The sequence below is a fragment of the Pseudonaja textilis genome, chromosome 2, assembly GCF_049901715.1.
Source record: "Pseudonaja textilis isolate UNSWEBS1 chromosome 2, rPseTex1.2, whole genome shotgun sequence".
Classification (NCBI taxonomy): domain Eukaryota; kingdom Metazoa; phylum Chordata; class Lepidosauria; order Squamata; family Elapidae; genus Pseudonaja; species Pseudonaja textilis.
This window is the reverse complement of record NC_141991.1, coordinates 124,249,781-124,273,476: the sequence shown is the minus strand read 5'-3', so window position 1 is coordinate 124,273,476 and position 23,696 is coordinate 124,249,781. Positions and strand designations below refer to the sequence as shown.

Here is a 23,696-nt window from a genome sequence, read left to right as displayed (position 1 = left end):
AAATAAGCAAACAAACAAACAAACCTTGTTGTTGTCTAAGTAGATTCTGAGGGCTGAGAGACACTACAACTTCCAGGCTGGGAACTTGCACCTATAATCCTTTGTAGATGGGGAAAAACTTTGTCTGGCCCCATTTTTCAAAACCTGGAAAAGAAGTAATGGATTTGGTCACAGTTGCTTAGCAACTGTGCTTTTCTTTCACGGGCCCAAGTAAAACTCCTAGCTTTGTTCAGTGGCAAGCAGACATATATCCAGGAGACAACTGCAAGGCCACCCAGCCTGCACATTTTCTGTCATAGTTACTGATCCAGGACACATACATTTCTGAAATTATGAAGTGAAAATTGCCCAACAGCAGGAACCCTACTGGGTTCTAAGCTTGGTGTCTCTAGACATATTGGCCTCTGTGACTGCCATGCTTTGGGGACAGCATCTTAAAACAGCCTGGTTGAAAGCAGTTGCCTTGCCGGCACTCAATCAGCATTGTCTCCTTTGATTTAGATTTTATTTTTATGTTGCATTTATTATTTTTTAGAAATAACGTATGGCAGCAAACATATCCCACACATCTTCCTCCTCCTATTTTCCCCCATAGCAATAATGGTGGGGTAGGGTGGGTTGAGGGAGAGTGACTGACCCTCACCTAGCTGACTTTCATGGCTAAGGCAGAAGTTGAACTCATGGTCTCCTGCTTTCTAACCTGGTGCCTTAACCACTAGACAAAACTGACTCTCATCTTTAAATTTAAAACAACTATTTAAAATTTTTGTATCCCTGCTCCTTTCCCTTAGGTTCCAGGTCCAAACCTTCTTTTGTTTTATTGTCATGTCTCATTATGCTTATATTATGGACTACGAGACATTTTCCTGGTATGCTATCATTGAGTTTACAGAGAAATATATAAAACGCCTGTTTTCCCTGGTCTTGGCTTCCCATTAAACTTCAAATTCAATGGAGATTTATAAAGCTCCACTTTTAGGCTTGTAGAAGAAAGGAAGACAACAGTGACAAAAACACTTCCATGTTATTGCCAAGATAACTCATGAACTTATTATGAGTCAAACAAAACTTAAGAGTTTAACTTGACATATGTTTAATTTGCATATTATTACAGTAAGAATATAGACAGCGGTTGGTCAATTAATCCCCATTTTCAGAAATTGCAAATCTCTCTGCAAGCAGAACTCTCTGGTTATGTTTTTTCCTTCAATACATTAAGATAATGGTCTGGTTCAGAGTTGGTGCCAGAAATATATAAAAGGCCTGTTTTCCCTGGTCTTGGCTCACCATTAAAGTTCCAAGTTCTATGCAGATTGATACAGCTCAGCTTTTAGACATGTAGAGATCGGCATTGCCCCGAGGCATTTGCTGCCTGAGGTTTTCCTGATTGCACATGAGGGGTCTCTCAAGGCAGGCACTGAGTCCTGGCAGATGGCGGTGGTGTTAGATGGGGTAAGGCAGACCAAGTGATTTTGCCAGGCAACCTCACGTTCTGTCTGCTCATCTAAGAGAGATCCCTTGCAGTCTGATGGAGCCTAAAGACAGGTTACATTCTGGCATGGGTTTAGTTATACAATTGCCTTGTCTGAAACATGTCAGAGTATTTGCAGTGTGACTACCATTATCAGACAACCCAGGAGCAAAACACACAGCACATAGAGACTTAGATATTTGACATGGTTTATATACAACAGTGATATACAGACATATACGTGGTAGGCAATATAACTTACAAGCAAACTTTCTTCTTCTTAACACAGAGAACTTCTGCAATGAATACCAGACACAAGGAGAGAGAAAAACATGCCCTCTAATGGCTGTAATATATAAACATCTCTTAAAGGGATCTTTAATCCCCAGTCTTAAAGAAAAATACCCATGCTATGCTGATTCCCAGTCTTAAAGAAAAATACCCATGCTATGCTGATTCCCAGTCTTAAAGAAAAATACCCATGCTATGCTGATTCATTCTTACTGCATCATCCTATATTGCATCAGCTTCACTGCTGCTCAGCTCTTAAATCCCAATACCTTAACAAAACAGCACATTATAATGGAGAGGAGGCAGTTCCGGATCATTTTTTTTTATTTGCTATTTTACTTTCTGTTCCTAGCATTTTTAAAACTTTTTTTAACCCTCAAATTCTATGAAGCAAAGGAAAAAAAAAGAGAAATTCTTCCAAATATAGCAAGCTGTAGGACTTAGAATAAAAACTAAGTTTAATTTTTGTATTTAAAACAAGTTCATGGTATACTCATTCATCGCATTCCAAAGACATATAGTAATGGATTGTTTCTTAGCCAACTGGGGAAAAAAATAGTCTTCACAGAAACAGAATTGTATAAGAGACCCCATGCCAAAGTTTCCATTTTGCACATGAGTACTTGATTCCACTTTCCTATTTTAGAAGGAGTGGCCGGTGGGGGGAATGGGATCTCCTTCTTAATATTCATAAGCATGAACAGGCATCAAAGCATGGCTATGGGAAAACAAAGATTTTGCTGTAAGGTATTCTTTGTATTTGTTCTGTTTCCCAGTCACTAACCTTTTAAAGCTAACTTTGTTTCTTTTTCGCTCTAGTGACAGCATATTTCAGATCATCAGCGTTTCCAAGGAAACGGGCATGGGCCTGCAGATTGTAGGAGGCATCGACAAGAATGAAGGGCCCTTGGTGTATATTCTGGCAGTTATTCCTGGAGGGGACTGTCATAAGGTAGAGAAAGCAGAGAAGAGTTGGAGAAGAGGGGTCGGTGGTCGAGAGTCGGTCGGCTAGGGGCCTCGGTTTTGCCCCATTTGGAGTCTGTGGCCTCAGTTTCCCTCTGAGCTGGACCTGTTGGGGCACTCCAACGACTTCTTAGTTGGTCCACATGTCGGCGCCATAACCGTCCATCCAACAATCTTACCCTGTAGGATTTGGGGCCTGTTTTCTGCTTAACCCACCCGGGCAACCATAAGGGATTCCCTGCATAATTTTTGGGAGTAATTTAGGTCCCCAGGCCTAAATTCCCTTGTCTTGCTGGACAAGTCAAGGGGCGCCCTGGGGGCATAATTAGGGTGCAGCCTGTCTAGGGTTGTGCGGAGTCTCCTTCCCATTAATAGTTCAGCAGGGGAGAGGTTGGTGGCTGCGCTTGGTGTGGTGTGTTGGATAAGTAGGTACCGGGCTACCCTGGTAGACCAGTCCCCTTCCGTTATCCTTCCCAGGGAGTCTTTTGCAGATCTTACGGTTCATTCTGCAAGGCCATTGGAGGCTGGATGAAATGGGGAAAATAGGGCATGTCAGATTCCTCTTTGGGCCAGGAACAATTCAAAAGAGGATGAGGTGAATTGGGGCCCGTTATCAGAAACCATGGTGTCAGGGTACCCATGGGAAGTGAAAATCTTGTCTAAAGCTCTGCTTACAGTATCTGAAGTGGTTGATTGGAGGAGAACCAGCTCTACCCACTTTGAAAACGCATCTACCACAATTAGGAAGTTTTTCCCTTGCATGGGACCTGCCAGGTCCATGTGTACTCTAGACCATGGTATTTTGGTATCATCCCACTCCCCAGAAGAGGCAGCTGGTGGGGCAGGCCTGGACATTTGGCAGATGGAGCAATTCTGAACTTTATTGGTGACTGCCTCATCTAGGCCCAGCCACCACACATAGCTCCTGGCCAGAGCCTTCATTCTGTTGATCCCTGGGTGACCCTCATGCAGAACTTCAGTAATGTATGGTCTTAGTAGTTTGGGAATAATTACTCAGGGACCCCACAATGAGCACCCTTTTAGCACGCTCAGTTCGGTTTGGCATGCTTTGAAGGGGCAGAAATCCACTCTGGTGGTTTCCCTGGGCCACCCCCTTCGCTCCCAGTCCATGACTTTAGACAGTTGTACATCTCTGCCAGTGGCATAGGCGATGTCATCAGCTGTCAGAGGCAAATGCAGATCTTCCAGCAGGAACACAGAGGCTGAAGGGGCAGGATCAGCGACCAGAAGGGGTAAAGGGAACCTGCTTAGGCCATCAGTATGAGCTACATCTTTGCCAGGCCTGTAAGTCAACTTATAGCTGTAAGCGGCTAGGAAGATTGTCCATCGGGTCATTCTAGGGGAGAGGATTTGTGGGCTGGGCTTGTCCCTGCCAGGATGCCTAACAAAGGTTGGTGGTCCGTGATGAGCTCAAACTGGTGCCCATAGAGGTATTCATGGAACCTTTTGACTGAGGCCACAGCAGCCAATGCCTCTTTATCTATTTGGCTGTAGTTGCACTCAGCCTTTGAGAGAGTCCTAGAGAAATAAGCTATAGGGGCTTCCTGGCCATTTGGCAATTTATGACCTAGGACTGCCCCAATTCCATAAGGGGAAGCATCGCTAACTAGGATAAAGGGGAGAGCATTGCTAAACTGAATGAGGACCTTGACTGAGGTGAGGAGGGATTTTACTGCAGAGAAAGATGCCTGTTCCTTGGATCCCCAATGCCACTGCGTCTTAGAGTCTAATAGTCTGTGCAATGGTTCTGCTAAAAGTGGCCTTGTGGGACAGGAAAGAGCTGTAGAAATTAAGAAGTCCTAAAAACGCTTGTAACTCAGTCTTGTTCTGAGGGACCAGGACCTCCTGGATGGCCTGTACTGTTCAATTTTAGCCCAGCCTGTTTAAAACACTGGAGAACTTTTTGTAATCTGTGCAAATGTTCCTGTGGGTTGTCAGCAGCAATGAGGATGTCATTGAAATATGGAATGACACCTTTGATATTGTATAGCAAACATTCCATAATGGATTGGAATATGCCAGGGGCAATGCTGACACTGAATTGTAAACGCTTACATTTGAAAGCGCCCCTAGGTGTAATGATTGTTTGGGCTTCTGCTGTCTCACTGTCCACTGGGAATTGCTGGCATGCTTGAGTCATGTCCAGCTTGGTAAAAATGGAGCTTTTTCTCAGGGAATGGAGCAGGTGCTGTATGATAGGGACAGGATAAGTGTTTGGTTGGAGACCCTTGTTTATCGTGGACTTGTAGTCAGAGCAAATCCTTATGGAGCCATCTTTTTTTAAAGGTATTACAATGGGAATTCCCATTTAGCAAAGTCAATTGGCTCGAAGACCCCTTGAAAAATCAATTTGTCAAGCTGGGCATTCACCTTAGCACGTAATGCTAATGGCACTCTGTGAGGTTTGGGGCATATAGGAGCAACATTAGGATCCAAGTTAAGGGAAATAGGAGTGCCATTGTAGCAGCCCAGTTTGTCATTGAAAACTTCTGAATAGTCAGCAAGAAGTTGCTGCAAGTTGTAGGGGGTAACTGCATTTACTCCAGTTACTTGGAGGCCCAGGGAATGGAACCAGTCCAATCCCAGTAAGCTAGGTAAGTCCCCAGTTACGATAACTAGTGGAAGGTGACCCTGAAAATGGTTGTATTGAATATGGAACTTGCCTGTTCTGAGGACTGAAATGGATTGGAGAAAAGGGCACTCCAAAGAGTGATAAAAAGGGCACAAAAGATCAGCGGATGTCCTCTTCCCTCATTGGAGGATTTGTATAACATGGGATGTAGAAGGAAGATACAAAAGATCTTGAAAGACCCTTCGCATCCAGGCCACTCGTTGTTTGAGATCCTACCATCAGGAAGACGATATAGAGTGCTGAAAACCAGGACAAGTAGATTTAAACAGCTTTTACCCAAGTGCTGTGATCAGGTTAAATGCAGAGTTATGAATCTGGTGGTCTTAACATATATATATCCTGGTTGTACAGTTTTTAACTGTTATTTGTTTTAATTTGTTTTCCATTGTTATTTGTATATGTCTTTTGATGTTGTTCAGTTGTATGTTGTGGAAGAGCACCTTATTTCGTTGTTCTCAGGTTTCTGAGTACAATGACAATAAATTTATCTATCTATCTATCGATTGTCCTTGGTAGTCTCTCAGGGTCAGATTGCAAGGGCTCAGCTGATTCTTGTGGAAGTCTGGTAGCAGGTTCTGTAGTGTCTTCCATGAGATGAGGGATAGAGATGATCCAGTGTCTACACATCTGACAGGGGTTTCCTTCTAAGAGAAGATCAACATTAATTTTATTAACATTAAAAGAATAAGTTAGTGACTCAGCTCTTGGGAATGCTTTGTTGATGGCATAGCATTCCTCTTTGGATTTGAGGTTTTTTGGTTGCTTGAGATGTTGAGATGGCAGGGTTGTGTTTCTAGATGCCTGGCAGATTCTAGCTATGTGGCCTTTCTTCTGGCACTTTAGGCAGACAGCGTTTCAGAAATGGCAAGTGGCTCTCAGATGGCTTCCTCCACAGCTGAAGCAAATCAGAGTAAGTTGTTTCTTGTTGGCAGGAAAACTTTCTCTGCATTAGCTGGGGTGCTTGGAGGCGATTGATTGCTTCTTCCTCTTCAAAGTCATCATCTTCACCGTAGGTGTCTTCGTAGTGGACTGCAGTGCTGGATTTTACCCCGGGGAGACTGCTTGGTTTTTGTATTTCGGCCGCGGATAAGTTGGATAGTTCAGCGGCTTGGGCTTCTTCGATGGCTTGCTTCAAGGTGAGGTCGCCTTTAGCCAGCAGCCATCATTGAAGTCAAAGGTCTCTCACCCTGCAGATGAGCTGGTCCAGCAGCATATCATCTAGGTGATCTCGGAAACCACATTGCAGGGCGGCTGAACGAAGAGCCGCCATGTATTCACTTATGGACTTGCCTTCTGCTTGGCTTCTTCTTCTGAATGCATGGCGGCAGGCTACGCGATGGCTTTCGGGCATAGTGGTTACCAAGTACCTCTTGTAGTTCTTCCCAGGGGACAGCCTTGACCGTCTGAGGAGCCAGCAGCAAGGTGGCGGTTCGAAAACGGTGGCCCCGCAGAAACTTAGGAAATAGGCTTTCTTCCTGTTAGGAGGGGTGTCAGAAAGGTTCGTGGCATCCATGACACATTTGAACCTATTGATGTATGATGTCCACGGAGGTTGGCTGAAAAGGTGAAAAGTTTGACGGCACCATCATAACTTCATTCGATAGCGACTGCTCTAGTGACAGCTCTTTTGGTGACAGCTCTTAGTGACAGCTCTTTTTGAAGTGACTTCAGCCGTGTGGTGCTCTCTCTTTTGCCTCCGGAATTGCCTCAGTTCATCTGCATCCCACCTTCGTCACCAGTTTTGTGTTTGGGGCACTTAGAGAAAGAGGCGGAGGAAATATAAAGCTCTAACAGGCTTTATTGTTAACATGTAACTCAGCTGCGGCTAGCCGTGGCTCGCGGCAGCAGCTGAGAGAGAGAGAGAGAGAGAGAGAGAGAGACAGACAGACAGTTGATTCTGTTTGACAGCTCCTTTTATATGGAGCTGTCAAATGGTCCAGCCAATCAGGAACTTCTCCAGCTCCCGCTTAAACAGCAGACCAGAGTGAGGACTTGCTGGTCGCAACACCTTCCTCAAATAAAAATGGGCGTAGCTTCATTCTCACTACTTCTTTCTCACTATCAACATCCTGATAACTTTGACAATATCCTGTGGACATCTCTGATGTTAGATGTTCTGGCAGATATTTGAGACAAGAATGTATCAAAGCTGGAGTATAGACTGGTTTGATCCAGGAACTGTCTGGGATCAGTCAGCTGTCAGTAACAGAGTCAAGTGCTCTTTGCTTTGATGCTTTCAGGTTTCTTGTTCCATTGCACTTTGTGATTTAAAGTTTCATGCAGTGCTTTTAAATAAATATTCTTAATCAGTGTTTTGAAATTCCCTTAACTTTGATATCATGTGCACTGATTTCTCTGTGTCATGTGGTTAACATCCAAGCACCTGAACTGCCTCATTAAAATATGGCACAGGTGATAACACAAGGCTGATTTTGTCTGTACTTGAAAGCCAAGCAGGGTCAGTCCTGCATAATTCTTGGTTGAGAGATTGTCAAGTAATTTTAGATTATTATGAGCTAGACTAGGGAGTTGAAAGACATCACGGTGTTCTGACCCAACCCTGTTACCAGCAAGAAAATCTCAAACAAATGCAGCAACTCAAACCTTCTCAGCTTTAATCTACAAATAACTTCTTTGTAGATAAAAGATGGCTTGCAACCAATTAATCCAACCAGAAAAGCCTTGACGGAATTTTTCAGATAAGCCGGAGTCTCCACACACGATGCTTTGCAAAAGCAAAAACCTTTTGAAACCAGGCTTATATTCCCTGGAGGGAGGGGCCATTTCATTGCATCCTTACTCCCAAGTCGCCTGTGCTGCTCCAGCTGTTCTCTTCTACAAATCATCCTGTGCTCACGTACACTTGACACAGGCTCCTCGGGAACCTCCTCATCACTGCTGCCACTCCCCACAATCCTGAAGGCAGCAGTCCACTCCCTGATGGTCTTGGCCCCTCATCAGGGTCATTGCTCTCCTCAGCCATCTGTACCTGCTGCTGGCTAACCACAACACAAGGAAGAAAGCAGTGACAAAAGCACTTCCGTGTTATTGCCAAGATAACTCATGAACTCATTATGAGTCAAACTGAACTTAAGTTTCACTTGGCATGTTTAATTTACACATTATTACAGCAAGAATATAGACCAGGGGTCGCCAACCTTTTGGACCTCAGGGACCACCAAACTCATAATTTTAGATCCCAGGGACCACTAACCGGTTCTGTGGGTGTGGCCTAATTTGTGGGTGTGGCTTGGTGGTCATGTGACTGGCTGGGCATGGCTTGTATGTAAATATTATAAATATTTATATAAATATTGATTTTTTTTATTAAAAAAATAGAAACTTTTACCCAAAATCAGGCAAAGCAGGCAGGCAGATTGAGTTGCTCACAGAATCACAGATTCATTCAGAGATCTATCTTATCTGCCATTGCCTAGCTCAGTCTGTCACATAAAATTTGCTTGCAAGCAAACTCACAAAATTAACTCACAACACACCATGCATGTAAATATTGATTTTTTTTAAAAAAAAGAGTAACTTTTACCCAAAATCAGGCAAAGCAGGCAGGCAGATTGAGTTGCTCACAGAATCATTCAGTGATCTATCCATCTGCCATCGACTAGCTCAGTCTGTCACATAAAATTTGCTTGCCGTGAGTCCGCACTGAATAATAGAATCTTCAGTCCTAAGGGAGGTTCGGCTGTGCTGAACCAAAGATCTAAAGACTAGCTAGAAAGCAAGAAAACCAACCATTTCCTGCTTCCTAGCTAATCTAAATTTCCCGGCACAGCAGAACAGATGATGGTCGGAAAAAGGAAAAATAGAAATTTAGCATGCAAGTTTACCGGGTAAGGAGTGAGTGGGCAGGGAGGGTTCCCGTGGGCCATGTGGGCGGCACAACCTTGTGTTTCTGTGCAGCCTGGATTAATTGCTTTGGAGGGGTGCTCTGGGGGTGAGATTTCTCTGCTGCCCACCAACATTTTCTCACGGCCCACCAGTGGGCTGCAGCCCACCAGTTGGCGACCGCTGATATAGACAGCTCAATCCCCATTTTCAAATTTTGCAGATCTCTCTGCGAGCAGAACTCTGGATATTTTTTTAGTACATTAAGAAGATAGTCTTTTCTATCAGTCTGGTTCAGAGTTGGTGCCAGAATTGGGCTAGTGCATTCCATATGTTTTGGGCTGCATTTTCTATAATTTGTTTTCATGTGCCTTATTGTCTGTCAACTGGTAGGTTTAATTTCTTAAATTCAAATGGAGGGAGTTCTCTTTGCAATCGCTGCCATAAGAGGTCACTGTTGTTGCTTGTATCATCATGCATTAGCACAGCCTTCCCCAACTTGGTGCATTCAAGATGTACCAGAATTGCAGTTCCCAGTTGGAAATTCAGAAAGTTGCAGTCCCAACATATCTAGGGAATGCTCAATTGAGTGTTAGCAGTGGAAAGCTAATCAAAAGGAATTTTAAAAGAACCATCCAAATGTAAGTGCTCAATAATATTGTAGCTGGAGTTATAAATCAACATTTAACAAAGTGCAACCAATTAGCATCTTATGGACCATAGGAATACAGAATGTTATTCGAGGGGAAAAAGTTTAAAAATACTAATGGTGGTCTATTGTAGACATTGGTCTGCATTCCAAGAGATACTTGTATTGTTTTCTGTGAACCTACCTTTCATTCCAAGTATTTCATACTGACAGTCCCACAACTCCTTTTATTCCTTTTTTTATTCTTTATGGGTATAGTTTCCTTTATTTCTTTTGCAACATCTTATTGCTGCATGCACACAACATAGAATCTCTTTAAGACAGAAACCCCAGACTATCAACGTGGTACCTTGCTGACAATAAAGAATTTGTCTGGTACTACTCTGAGAAATAGCCAGCAATAAATCAGCTTTCCTCGGTCTGATTTTAACTTCAGACCCCTGAGTGAAGGCTGGTGAACACTTCCCAAATTTATTGTTATAAAAGTCAGTCCATCATCTTTGTATCTGTCTAATCAATTTGTTTTTTGGATTTTGGGTGTCTGGTATTAGAGTATTGCTTCCTTTTAATTTGATAGACAATTGATTCTAAAAGAACAAGTCATACTATGGAGTAGATATTTTTTTTCAGAAACATGTAATATGGTGAGATTTCCTCGAACATCCTTCCATCTGATATAAACATAGTTACCTTCAGTGCCCGAGAAAGATGAGACCTATTTCTCCCATATTCTCTTTCGGTGGAGAATACAGTTCAGAGGGGAGTATATAGTAAGGAACTTACGTTTGTTCTCTTAGGAGTAATCAAGCATATTGCAGAATTAACGCATTCAGATCAGTAAAAGGAAGGCTCCATTACATCCCTTTAGGGGAAAATATAATTCTGCTATCATTCCCTTTTCGTGCATATGTTAGTTTATATATTGCAAACAGCTAAGTCTTCAGAGGAGGCAATTGGCTTATTTGGACAACAAGTCCCAATTACTCAGAGATGAAACACAATATTAGTTTCATTATATGAATTGCTTTACAAAAATGTTTTTGCTACTTTACTTCCAGAGAGCATATATTTATTAGATTTTTATCCCACCTTTATTGCTTTATAACAGGGGTCCCTGACCCCTGGGCTGTAGCCCGTTGGGAACTGGACCACCGAAGAAATAGGTGAGCACCCAAAGCTTCATTTGAGCATGTGCAGGATTTAGATTGCCTGTGAAAAACCTTCCCCCCCCCACCGCAGAAACCGCCAGAGCCACTGCCGTTAGTCCATGGAACAAAAAAAGTTGGAGACCCCTGCAGTCCCCAACCTTTATGGCTTGTCTTGGCAGGGGGGAAGAGGGGAACTGGCTCATGCAAGAGGTTGGCCGGCATGTGCATGCATGAGCACACCGGCTCACCATTTGCGCAAGTCAAGGTGTGCTCGCATGCCAGTTTGCCGCTCACGCAAGTGGAACTGCATGCACATGCGCCAGCCCACCACTCAGATGATGCAGTTCTAAACCGGCCATGGCGCAGTAGTGAGCAGAAGCCCAGGGATTGTGGACCCCTGTTATAAGTAACTCAAAGTGGCAAACATATTCCTTCCTATCTCCTATTGTCCCCAAAACAATAAACCGGTGGGATGGGGAGAGAGTTACCTTTAGCTTTCATGCCTAAGTCAGAATTAGAACTCAGTCTCCTGGTTTCCAGGTCAGTACATAACCGCTAACCAAACTGGCTCACTCTCTTACATAATGGCCTGCTATTAAGTTCTCCATGCCACTGTTTATTGGGAAGACCTACCCAAAGTGAATGAGTAAAAAGAGAATGTTTTGGGAATGTGAGCATGCAACGGGGGTGGGGATCAAAACTGCTGTTAAGGCAATATCCCTTGCATTTAGCAGCTCTCCCCTGCCCTTTCACCCTTCTTCAATCTGACTGGTAACTTGGTTTCCCTTCACAGTTAATAGATTTACAGAAGTTTTCGTTAAGCTCTTTGAACTGATGGTAAAAATCGGCATGAAACCCTGTCCTCATTATTCTTGTTAGGATGGTCGATTGAGACCTGGTGACCAGCTTGTATCTGTTAATGGGGAATCATTGATTGGAATCACCTATGAAGAGGCAAGAAATCTAATCAACCAAACACAGCCGAGGTAACCATTTCTTAGAAAACCAAGCATCTCAACATTCATTTTCAGATTTATGTTCATGTATTCAACTCTCTTACAATTGTCAAAAAGAGTTTTGGACATGTGCTTCTGAAAGTGTGTGTGTGTGTGTGTTTTGTAAGTAATCATCGGAAATTAAAGTATATGAATGGGCTTCATTCAATGTATTTTGATAATTTCAGATGATTTGTCTCTGTTTTTCTAAACTGTATGCCTGAGTCACATAACATTAAAAAATATTAAGGTCTTCACAACTAAACTATAGGTAGTCCTTGACTTATGGCCACATTGGAGCCCAGAATTTATGTTGCTAAGTGAGACATTTGTTAAGTGAGTTTTCCCTCATTTTACAACGTTTCTTGCCACATTTGCTAAGTCACTCACCACAGTTGTTAAATTAGTAACACGGTTGTTAAGTGAATCTGGCTTCCCTATTGACTTTCTTTGTCAGAGGGTCGCAAAATATGATCACATGACCCCCCGGACTCTGCTACCATTATAAATATGAGTCAGCTGCCAAGCATCTTAATTTTGATCACATGACCATGAGAATGCTGCAGTGGTCATAAGTGTGAAAAAAGGCCATAAGTCATTCTTTTCATTGCTGTTGTAACTTCAAAAGATCACTAAACAAATTGTTGTAAGTCAAGGTTCACCTGTACTCCCCTCTTATATCAAAAGTAAAAACTGTAACAAATTTTAATCTTAATGAATTTGCTCCCTGAATAACTAGAAAGCAACAGAAAAAACCTATTACTTGGAAGGACTCAGCATATGATACCCGTTTAACATCTTTTTCATTCATTTAGATCAAATACCTCTTGGGAGATAACTTTCATTCGACATGATTCTGATCTTGATGAAGTGGAAAATATGCATCCATTCTCCAATTTGCCAAGTTCAGAGAGATGTGAACTACAGAATGATCTACCCAGTCCAACATTGTCTTATGAAGAAAATGTGGCTGACGAAAAATCTGTCCTTGATATGGCAAGTTTAATTTTTCAGATAATTTTTTTGCTTTCCTTAAAAAATTGCTCTGCTTTCAGTGGAATCATTTTACTGAATCAGCACCTAATAGATCCTGGCTGGTTTAAAAAACCTGAACGGGGAGACTTATTTAGTACTTCGATCGGAAATCATTGGGAAATAAGGCTGCAAACTAATCAAGGAACAACAGTTTTAAAAATTTCGGAGGATAGCAGTGCCAAGCAATCTCCTCAGCCATACTCATGGAGTTAATAGGAGTTGACTTCACTTCCAAGAGAACTTTACAGTTTAATTTTGCAAAATACGTGACCACAATCAACTGTAATAAAAAAATCCATAAAATCAGATTTCTTGCAATGTTGTTTATGCATTGACCATTTTATGAATTTAGACGTGACTGTTGTCTTCTGTAAGGGCATACCCAAATATTTCCAAATATATAGCAGTAGGTGAGCATTTATTTGCATGAGACAGTTCCTCTGCAAGACTTTAAAAGAGAATTCTTTGGGGTTTTCTGGGCGAGCTCATGAAGCTGCATTTGCACACATGACATTCACGTATGAAACCCCCCCCTCCCCCTGCCACCACCTGGGAACTGGTCAATGCGAATGGTGGGCAAGCACACAAAACCGTCCCCTCCACTGTGGCCGGTCCGCAAAGCAGGAACCGCTGTTCTAGATGGAAGCCATTTTTCCCTCAATTATTTTAAAAGTTACATGCCATTCGATTTCCAGTGATTGCTAATAATTAATTGGGTGGGGGGAGGAAATCAACGAAGTCATAAGAAAAGAAGATGGGATTACTGATCGCAAGGTAACAAAGTTTGGACTCCCTGTAAAGTTTTATGAATGAGGCATAACTATTACACGAGAAGCCGTTTGTTTGCAAACATTCACTGTTTATCTGTCTACTTTTCAGCACTTTTAAGGCAATTTGCAGTTTAAAATTATGCATGCTAACATAATAACGCATACTTTCTGAAAAGAAGAAACAAGAAAAACAGAAATTAAGTAATCAAAGAGAAAATAAACTAAAAGCAAGCTCTTCATGCTCATTATTGCCAGCTGAATAGGACTGGGTGTCATGTTTAGTTTCATCCTATTGGTACTTCTGTTGTACTTTTTTTTTTCTTATGCATAAAGCATTCAATGTAAAAAATTCTGTACATGGCCATTGCTATTGCTGAGGAGAGTATGACTATCAGATGCCTAATGAGCTATGTAAATTACACACCTTCAACTTAAAGCATCTGGTTATCTACTAATTAGTACTATCACAAATTATTTCTTTGAACTCCTGGCTTATACATGGCACAACTCACAAAAATAACTTGTTCTAGTTGGCTTGGCTCTCCAATCTTATGTCCTCTGTATATGTTGCCTTTCAGCTCCCAGCAGGCATGATTATATTTATTATATTTCTTGGATATTACACAGGGCATAAATTTAACATATCACAGGGCACCAAGGCTGGAGAAAGCTGTTTTGGATGAACAAAGTGGCAGCCTGAATTTTCTGCACAAAGTGAATTCATATTTACCCACTTTAATTTGCTTTATGAAAAGAAATAAATCTCTGAAAAACATCACTCTTTCTTTTGAGAAAAAATTGTTTTCATTTATTCTTAAACTATAGGAAGCAGCTTTATTCTGAGAAGATAATTAGTATTCAAAATAATTGATTGTCTATATTTGCTGTTAAATTAGATGGCACTTCTCTAGACAGATGTTTAATGCAGAAGAAATATTTTTAAATAGCCTAAGGGGGAGTATATGTCCTAGAATATATGGGCTGGTTTCTCCATTATCGGCATACTTCCTTTATGGAGAAATCTATCTGAATAGAACATGATTGCATCAAGGCCTGGGGAAAAAAGCAGTGCACAAAAAGCATGCTTCTGTTTGAAATAAACCCTCAACTAGAAAAAGGATGCTGCATTTCCCAGAGAAATTTCAATACCCAGAATAATGTGGTTATGAAAAACTTTCAAAAAAGTCTTTGCAAGGCCAGGTTCCTATACAAAACAACCTTTTTAAAAATTATAAAGCAGTTGTATCAACTATAAGATTCATGTGACTACTTCAAAAGCAGTTCTTACACCTGCGTAGATGCACAGCTGTTTTGCGTCATGATTTTGCCCAGACCTAGAGAATATTTTGTTCCACTGAGTGGTTGACTTTGATTTTGTGTTTCTTTTTGGTACTGACTGAGAAGGGACTTGCCCTAGATTAGACTAGAATTCCAATTAGAATCCAAAATCCAAGAACTGAGGCCTATTGAATTGTTGGAATCTATGCATATGATTGTACATTATATAAATATACTATCATATACATAAACTCCACCACCAGAGGAGAGAACAGAAGTAGGGAGAATGCAGAATGGATATTCTACAGATTTTTAAAACTGTATTTGACAAATTCTGTCTTCAGTGTTTCTAAAATACCAGCATGTGATTTTAATAAAATTTGCATAAGTAATGTAGAACATGGTGGTGTTTATTTTTAATGTTATTAATAATTTCTAACTTGGTAAGAAATCTCATGAAACAATGAAATCCTCAGTGCTACAGGTTTACTTAGAAATGCCTTCATCTGGCAAGTTGTAGATTACTTAATGCAGGGTTTTGTATGCACATATTTGGGGAGGGCAATGAATTATCCCTGGATCACTGGTACTCAAAATTATCATTTAGGCATTCTCTGTATGAAACAATCAAGGGAAAAATTATACAAACTAGCTCAGTTGGAAGAGTCGGTATTATATAGTAAATCGATTGAAAATGGTTTTCAACATAGCATCTGATGGGTTGATGGGTTCTTTAACTAGGATCTCTTAGTGAAGACTAGCATGTTACAAATCCCGAGATACTTATGCTGCTCCTGTGTCTAATGGAGCACTCCCCTCTTTTTTTGGCTCTTGATTTAATTGACTTCATTATCATTGATTGACACAAGCTTCTGATAAAGTTGTTTGTAGCTTGCTCTATATTTACTCTGCCCCTTCTTTGGGGCCACATCATAACTTTAGAAAAAACACTTGCAGAAATACCCACTAGTTCTAATCCTGTTTGAGACGGAAAATCAATACTATCGAAAGGTTCTGCTAATCTTTATTCTATGGACTACTAAGATTACTATAGTAAAAGTATTATTTGGCACCCCTTGATAGTTGTTATAGTAAACTTGTTGGGCAAAATGTAAGCACATTTTTCTCCATAATAGACTAATAATTTAGTTAATAAAAGCTTGACATCAGTCTGGGACTCAACCTACTTTAGAAAATAGTACTTCCTAATTTTTATGTTTTTCTTTCACAGATGAAAACTGGATTCAAGAAAGGAGAACAATTTTCTGCATTTTCTACAAACAACAGTTCCATTGATGTATCAGCTGGGGGTAAATGCTTGTTTGTTCACACTCTCTTTGTTCAACTACTTTTCACATGAGTAATATGTAATTTGTTTCCTTTTCTTTAAAAAAAGCAGTATGTGGACTTTTTCTTTGACAATGTGAATGAAAAGCTGAAATGAATGAATTGTTGAGGTATCTTTTTTTCAGGGACAACCAAATAAAAGTTGATTGTCCTTATTTGTAAGATTTGCTTGTATAATATAGCTATTGTATGGCACTTAAGTTAAGAGATTGTGGTTGTAAACCTCAGGGTACAATGCAAACTTAGTTACACCAAGGAAGATGCAAAGACTTAGGTGAAGCAAGTAGTCCTTTGTTTTGATGAGAGTATGGATGAGAATCCTTTTAAGAAACCATATATACTGTTTTAAGTTCCATGATGAAAAAATATATATAAGGATATAAATATAAGGCAGGATGAAAGCCTCTTCCACATGTTTCCACCCAATACGGTCCAGAGCTTTCTCTCTCTCATATACACATATGCACATATGCATACACACACGTGTGTGTGTGAATAATTCACCAATGTCCCAGTAAAAGTTTATCCACTTCAGAAGTTGGAATGACAGTATATATAAATACCCAAGTTATTTCTGAGATCTGTTTTTTGAACAATAGCTCCCTCCTTTCCTACTTGTGTGACCACCTATTTTAAAACAAGGAAAAGTTTAAGGACAGTTTGTGATACAGCTATTTCAAAAGAGGAACAGAGTCTCCTTGGATCATATCTTAATCTTTGGAAAGCTTGAAGCAGAACGCTGGCTCCCATTCACAAACATCTCTTGTTTAGTGAAGGGAAGAACAAGCGTGCAAATTACTAAAGGTTGCAAGTTTCCCATGCCCTGTGTTACTCCAGATCTGTATTGGGAAGAATAACATATTAGAGGCCCACCTTATATCATGTCAGTGCTGATGCTGGGTGAAAATTGAAATTATAATCAAACATATCGTATTTTGAGACTTATCAGTTTGAAAAGCCTTGCATCATGGTGCTATTGTGATTATTATTATTATTTGGGGGGGAGTAATTTGCCAAGGGAGTTTTTTCCAGAAAAAAATAATTGCCATAAGGATGATTTTCATAAGTATATTCACAATCAATCAGTCTTCTGTGTCTTGTTAAAAATGTATCGCAGGTATAAGCTATGTGTTTCTATCATAATATGACCTTTACTGTTTAAAGAATACCTTTTAGTTCCACTTTGTTGATTAAACCCCAGATATATGTGGTTGTATTTCCCATTCTTAATTTCTTGGTGGATAAATATAAAGAGACTTAACAGCATCTGTAAGTTTCCATTTTAATAGCATCTTTCTTAATATTTAAAGGAAAAAAATAATCAATATTTGCCATTCAAGTGATTAGCTGGATTGTTTGAACAGCAGGAGTTTAGAACATATCCTTCAGCAGAAAAGAAGGCCAATTAAATTTCCAATTAATATGCAACCTGTTGTCTCATAGCTGTTAGCCCTTCCTGGAGAATTGATTACGGACCACAAAAGAAGATTTCCCTCAATCCCTCAGTGCGCCTCAAAGCAGATAAACTAGAAATGGTAAATGTCTCCTTATTTTAATATTTGTTCTTAATGTAATGTGATAGCTTCCAGAGAAGTTTTCATAATTCATTTTATTGTTATATTACTTCAAAATAAAATTATTCCACTAGGGTCAATAATTAATTCATCAAGCTTATAACTTACAATGCTGCATCTATATTGATATGAGTTTGAAATTATTTAGTCAGAATTGAAATGATCTAACTGTATCAATCTGTTTAGGAATTTGATCCTTCAGTTAAAGCTGTGGTTTCATTTGCTAGCTTTTGAAATGCTTAATGTTTGTTTGTTGTTTTGCAAACTATATAGATGTTGATTTATTCATTCTGGTCTACCCTGTTCCCTCTCCCACCAAACAGTTGGAAATAAGTTGCAGGTGCCTTCAAGTAACGTTGCATATTTTCTTGTGGTATTCTTGCATCAGCAGCTGTTATATTTTAAGCTGCAAGCCATTTCAGAAAACGTTAAGTTGCCTTTTCAGAATAAGGAGCTAGTGCAACAAATAAAGTTTTAGCTGTGCCTGAAGAGCACGTAATTTATAGAGTAAATATTAATTTACAGGTAGGATCCCAAGGGCCAAGTGTGGTTTTCCATGCCTTCATGTTTTGCTCATTCTTACCTAACCAACATGTTTCCATCTGGTCTTTGGCAGGGCATCCAGGTAAATTTCAGTTGACATCAAACTTGCCATCCTTTTTAGTCAAGACAGAACAATAAATTGTCTTAAGATTATAAGAGCTGTTGGGATCAAGGCAAGAACTTTTCCAATTCTGCATTTTCTTTGTCTATTATTGCATTTATACCTTATATATATAAAGGACACATACACATCACTTTTTCTCTTGGAACTCAGGGTGGTATATATAGAGGTTTTGCCTAATTTTGTCCTCAGAACAATAAGCTGTAAGGTAGAGTTTGCTGAAAGAGAAAGATTGACTCAAAATCACTCAGTAAAAAGGGAGCATGAACTTGGATTTTCCCAGTCCTTGTCCAGCACTTGAAATGCAATGCCACACCAGCTGTTTCCACAGTGCCCCTCTGATTTCATAGCCCATCTCAAGTTCATACGTTTTGTCCAAGGAGATTATAGATGTTATTGTTCTGCAAACTAAGATATTTCGAGAGATCTGATAAAATCATCCAGTTCTGTGGAAAACTTTATGCTTTTCTGGTTTCTATCCAGATATGACTATGTTACTGATTTTCCATGCCAATAGATTTTCTTTGTTTCTCTTGCATCTCTTTTCTCCTTTAAAACCAACTTATTCAGTTTCGTTACTGCCCAATTCCAGATTTACTCTGGGTGGCTTTCATGGATAACTCATGTTTTATACTTATTTTTCTATTCTTTCTTCCTTTTGAATATGCCACAGTCATTTTTATCTTTATTAGACAGAGATAATTCTTCTTTGAACCAGATGCTCACTAATTTCAGCCATGCTTTTCTGAGTTTACACGAAATGACATTGTGCCAGTTTAATTTTAGTGCCAGCATTCTGGTCTATTTTATGAAGTCCAGATTTGTCAGGAAATGTTTCATAATACCTAATAAATCTAAACTTTTTGTCTCTAGCATCCCTTTTCAGTCCACCTCAATCAGCCATAGTATCCTGTGCACAAAACATAACTTTTCAGAAAACAATATTTTGTCTTTCAAACTTTTCAGCAACTTAAATTAGATTTTTGTTCAGTTATGAAAACATTTCTTTGGCTTTTAGCTCTGATTACATTGACCAACAATTGTGAGTAGTTTGGGACTATAGTATGTCCTGCTTGCCCACGTTGCCAAACAAATTAATGTCAACAAGATTGAATTCAAGACCTCACAAACAAAAATTTAACCCACAAGGCAGTTTCTATCCTAGTACAGTTGAATAAAAAGTCTATATCTTTGAAGCCAGATTCAGTGCACAGTTGAAAAAATATGCGCTGCGGAAATAAATCACCTCCACATTTTTTGTCAACCTGTAGTTTCAAAGATTCCTCTGAAGGTTAGAACATGATGTGCCTTTCTATAGCATGTTAGTTCTCCAGAATTTCTGAGAGATTATTTTAGTTCTGAGGCCATATTAACAAGTTTGCTAATTCTTTACAATGAAAATAATTTGACACTGAAATTATATGAACTATCCTTTATGATAGTTAGAAATTTCCTCACCAGCTTCTCAGGTTTCAGTCCTCAGTCATCCCCACAGTTGTTACATTCATGAGTCTGCATGCATTTAACTTTGGAGATGACAAGGGCATAATAGGAGGTCACCCATTCTTCCTTCACCCTGTTGTGTATTAAAATGTCATCATTATTTCTTACATTCTTGCTTCAAACATACCTGAAAAAAGTATTTTAGTTGCTATACTCAGCTTATTCTAAATCCTAGCTTTCCTATTTTGTCCTATCCTATATCTCTCTATCTATTCTGTATTCCATGTTCAGGTAGTTTCTTGTTTTCTGATCCTCATTAAACTTTTCATTTGGGTCTTTTTTGTTGCTAAATAGAATTGTTAGTCATTGTGTATCTAATCTCCTTTTCAAAAAATATTCTTCTACCAAATCTTAGGCTTCTTTTATAAGAAAAAATCCCATTCAGATCATTCTCAGTTCCTCATAACCATGAACAAAACCATCAATATGTGTTTTTTGTTATTACAGTAAAATATAGAAATAATTTGCTATCATTTTTTCAGGAATATTTTTTAGAACTTCCCAGCCCTGACAACTGCTGAAATTCTTCTATTCTGGTTTAAACTAAACCAAACTCTGCTTATTTTCCAAGCTCAGAGAAGGTCAATCTGGTAATGTCACTTGTTGAGACAGGCTTCTTTTAGATGTTAGTATCTGTACATTCACCTAATTTAGTGAATTCATCCACCCCGCACATTAACATCTGAACCACTATTAGTCCATGTATTTGCCACACACTAAATAAATAAATAAATAAATCTTTACATTGAATTAAACTGAAGCATTTGATTTTTCATTTAACTGAAAAGGTTCTGGGACAAATTTACAAAAATTAACAAGACAGCCCTTGCCTCAGGCTTGTGAATGAAAACAATATGGCACAAATTGAAAATGAATTGGGCAAGGGGAGAAAAAAAAGGTTCTCAAAAGTATTTGTTCCTACAGGAAAACTTAAAGCAAATTCCTTGAAGATGCTGAAGTATGGAACCACTTTAGTCTTTCCTTGGGATAATGTCCTTGGAGTACAAAAGATGCAGTGACACAGTAGCCCTTGGTCTAGTAGCATAAACTGAAGTCTCAGGGTAATCTTCTATTTGAACTGAATGCTTTTTCTTCTTCTAAAAAACAGAGATAAATCAAGCTGCTGTTCTTCTCTGGTTGGTAGAATCCAACTGAGTAATTCTCTAAGCTTGTTAATATCTAAAGAACCCTTGATCACAGTCATATTTAGGTTTTCATAAAATCATGGATTTGATGGTTTCAGTTATTTCCCTCATCTTTAGATTCCTGATACTTTAATATGATTGACCAGCGCCTCCCTTTTGTCTAGAATCACACGAAATATAGTCAGTGCCATTCTTCCTTTATGCATTTTTCAAGGAGTTAAGTTGAGAGAAACATATAATAAGAATTTCTAGGAAATCCCAAACTTAGTGAATGGAGTGAGTGAGTAAATGAATAATTGAATAAACGAATGAATTGATTTTATTACAATCACTGATCCATTCATGAAAGAAGAAATGAAAAATAAAACTCACAAAACTAAATAATTATAAAAGTGATGTCGAAGTACAAATTATTTTACAAATAGTAAACCAAAAACTAGCCACGTTGTGAAGAATGAAATTATATTGGCCATGTTGATTATAAGTGGAATGAACCCAGTTAGCCTACAAATCTGACATGGTGAGGAGTTATAAACTCACTTCTCTCTCTAATGAAAGCAGTTTAGCAAAACATGGCAATGTTTCAATAACTCTTCACTGAGGAAGAGTCTTTGTTCAAATAGAATATCATGAAATTATACATTAAATCTTGCCAGGGCTCTTCTGACTTTGGGAAATGTTATTTGGCTTAAATATTTTGCCAGCTTGAAAAAGGAGAGATGACTGCTCAGGGGCACATGTTTAGGTAGGACAGCTAGATCTAATTGGCTTTCCAGATCTGTGGCACATTGTTCAAAGGCTGCTCTGTAAGGTCACATCCCATCATTAGAATTGTTTCAGGAGAGAAATCACATACTTTAATTTCTCATTTGTCCTATTTTAAGATGAGACAAAAATCAATTAAAATCAGGAGGCCAAGCTCATGGGATGGAGAAGTAGTTTAACCAGTATAAGAAGAAGCATATCTAAATATGTGCCTCAGTTTTAGTCATGTTGGGACCTAAGTGCAAATCTACATTAGGAACTCCCTGTGGAACTTAAAATATATACCTTAAAAATATAGACTTCTACCCTCCAAGGGAGTAAAGAAGCTATATGGTCCTAATTGGGCTCTGGACAGAAGTTGTGCCTAGACTGTAGCCAAAAATACTTTCAATGCACCAAGTATGAATAACACTCCTCCAAAATAATAGAAAGATTGCAGAATCATTTCTGTATGATTTGAAACAATATATTCCATAGGTGTACTGCATTTACATGTAGCATAAATCATCCCTGATTATTAGAAGATTTTAACCTGTTGGTGTTGGTATTTTCCATATTTAGTGAAATTTCCTCTTGATATTTGAAATGTTCCCATTTCTCCTTATGCTTCCTTCCTTGAAATATCTACAATTCGAGAAGAAAATGTTTGGTTCTCAGTAGTGTAACTTTTTCCCCTCTTGTAAAAGTTTTATCACAATGCTTTCATTACAATTCATTATTTTTCAAAATTGTTGACCAAGAAGAATTTATTTTCCTTTTTACCTTGTAATAATATTGACTGAAGGGAAACCTTGGATTTTGCAAGCTCTGTTCACTTTAAGATGTATTATTTTGGTATATGGTATATATTCATTGAAATTTGCTTTTAGGATTTGTTTTCCCTTTTGTCCTTTGTTTCTTTTAGAACTAGTAATGTTGTTGAAGAGTTGTCTCAAATTGCATTAGCTGCTTTTCAGAAATGTCCCTTTTAAATCTATGTGTATATGCAGGAAGGCAATTAAGGCTTTTATACATAATTTGCAAACAGGTCTTTATTTTTTATTTATTTTATTTGGTTTGTCAATTGCTTACAAGATAATAGGTATAAGTAAAAACATAGTTATGAATATATGGATACATATAAGAAAAATAAAAGAAACAATAGGACAGGGATGGTAGGCACATTGGTGCGCTTATGCACTCCCCCTACAGACCTCTTATGAAAGGGGTGAGGTCAATAGTAGACAGTCTAAGATTAAAGTTTTTGGGGTTTGGGGAAGAAACTACAGAGTCAGGTAGAGTATTCCAGACATTGACTACTCTGTTGCTGAAGTCGTATTTCCTGCAATCAAGTTTGGTACAATTAACCTTGAGTTTGTATCTACTGTTTGCTCTTGTATTGTTATGGTTGAAGCTGAAGTATTCATTGACAGGTAGGACATTGCAATGTATGATTTTATATACTATACTTAGATCAGACCGAAGGCGGCGTAGTTCTTCTAGGTTTTCTAGGTCTAGAATTTCGAGTCTAGTGGCATAAGGTATTCTGCAACAAGCAGAGGAGTGGAGAACTGTTCTTGTGAAATATTTCTGGACTTTCTCAACTGTGTTAATATCAGATAC

The 23,696-nt window shown here is 39.1% G+C and overlaps 1 protein-coding gene across 10 annotated transcripts in view; it reads left to right on the top strand.

Annotated features, from left to right (window-relative positions):
- The window catches only part of STXBP4 (syntaxin binding protein 4), a 95,185-nt gene that overhangs the window by 15,816 nt on the left and 55,673 nt on the right, over positions 1-23,696 (top strand). For 9 of the 10 annotated variants that reach the window (XM_087925161.1, XM_026711243.2, XM_087925160.1 and 6 more), the window contains 5 exons: positions 2,582-2,714; positions 11,898-12,004; positions 12,829-13,009; positions 16,328-16,406; positions 17,887-17,978. In XM_087925161.1, coding sequence (XP_087781287.1) covers positions 2,582-2,714; positions 11,898-12,004; positions 12,829-13,009; positions 16,328-16,406; positions 17,887-17,978 — 592 coding nt within the window. The remainder of the gene's footprint in view (positions 1-2,581; positions 2,715-11,897; positions 12,005-12,828; positions 13,010-16,327; positions 16,407-17,886; positions 17,979-23,696) is intronic. The other variant, XM_087925155.1, reaches the window with a different exon arrangement.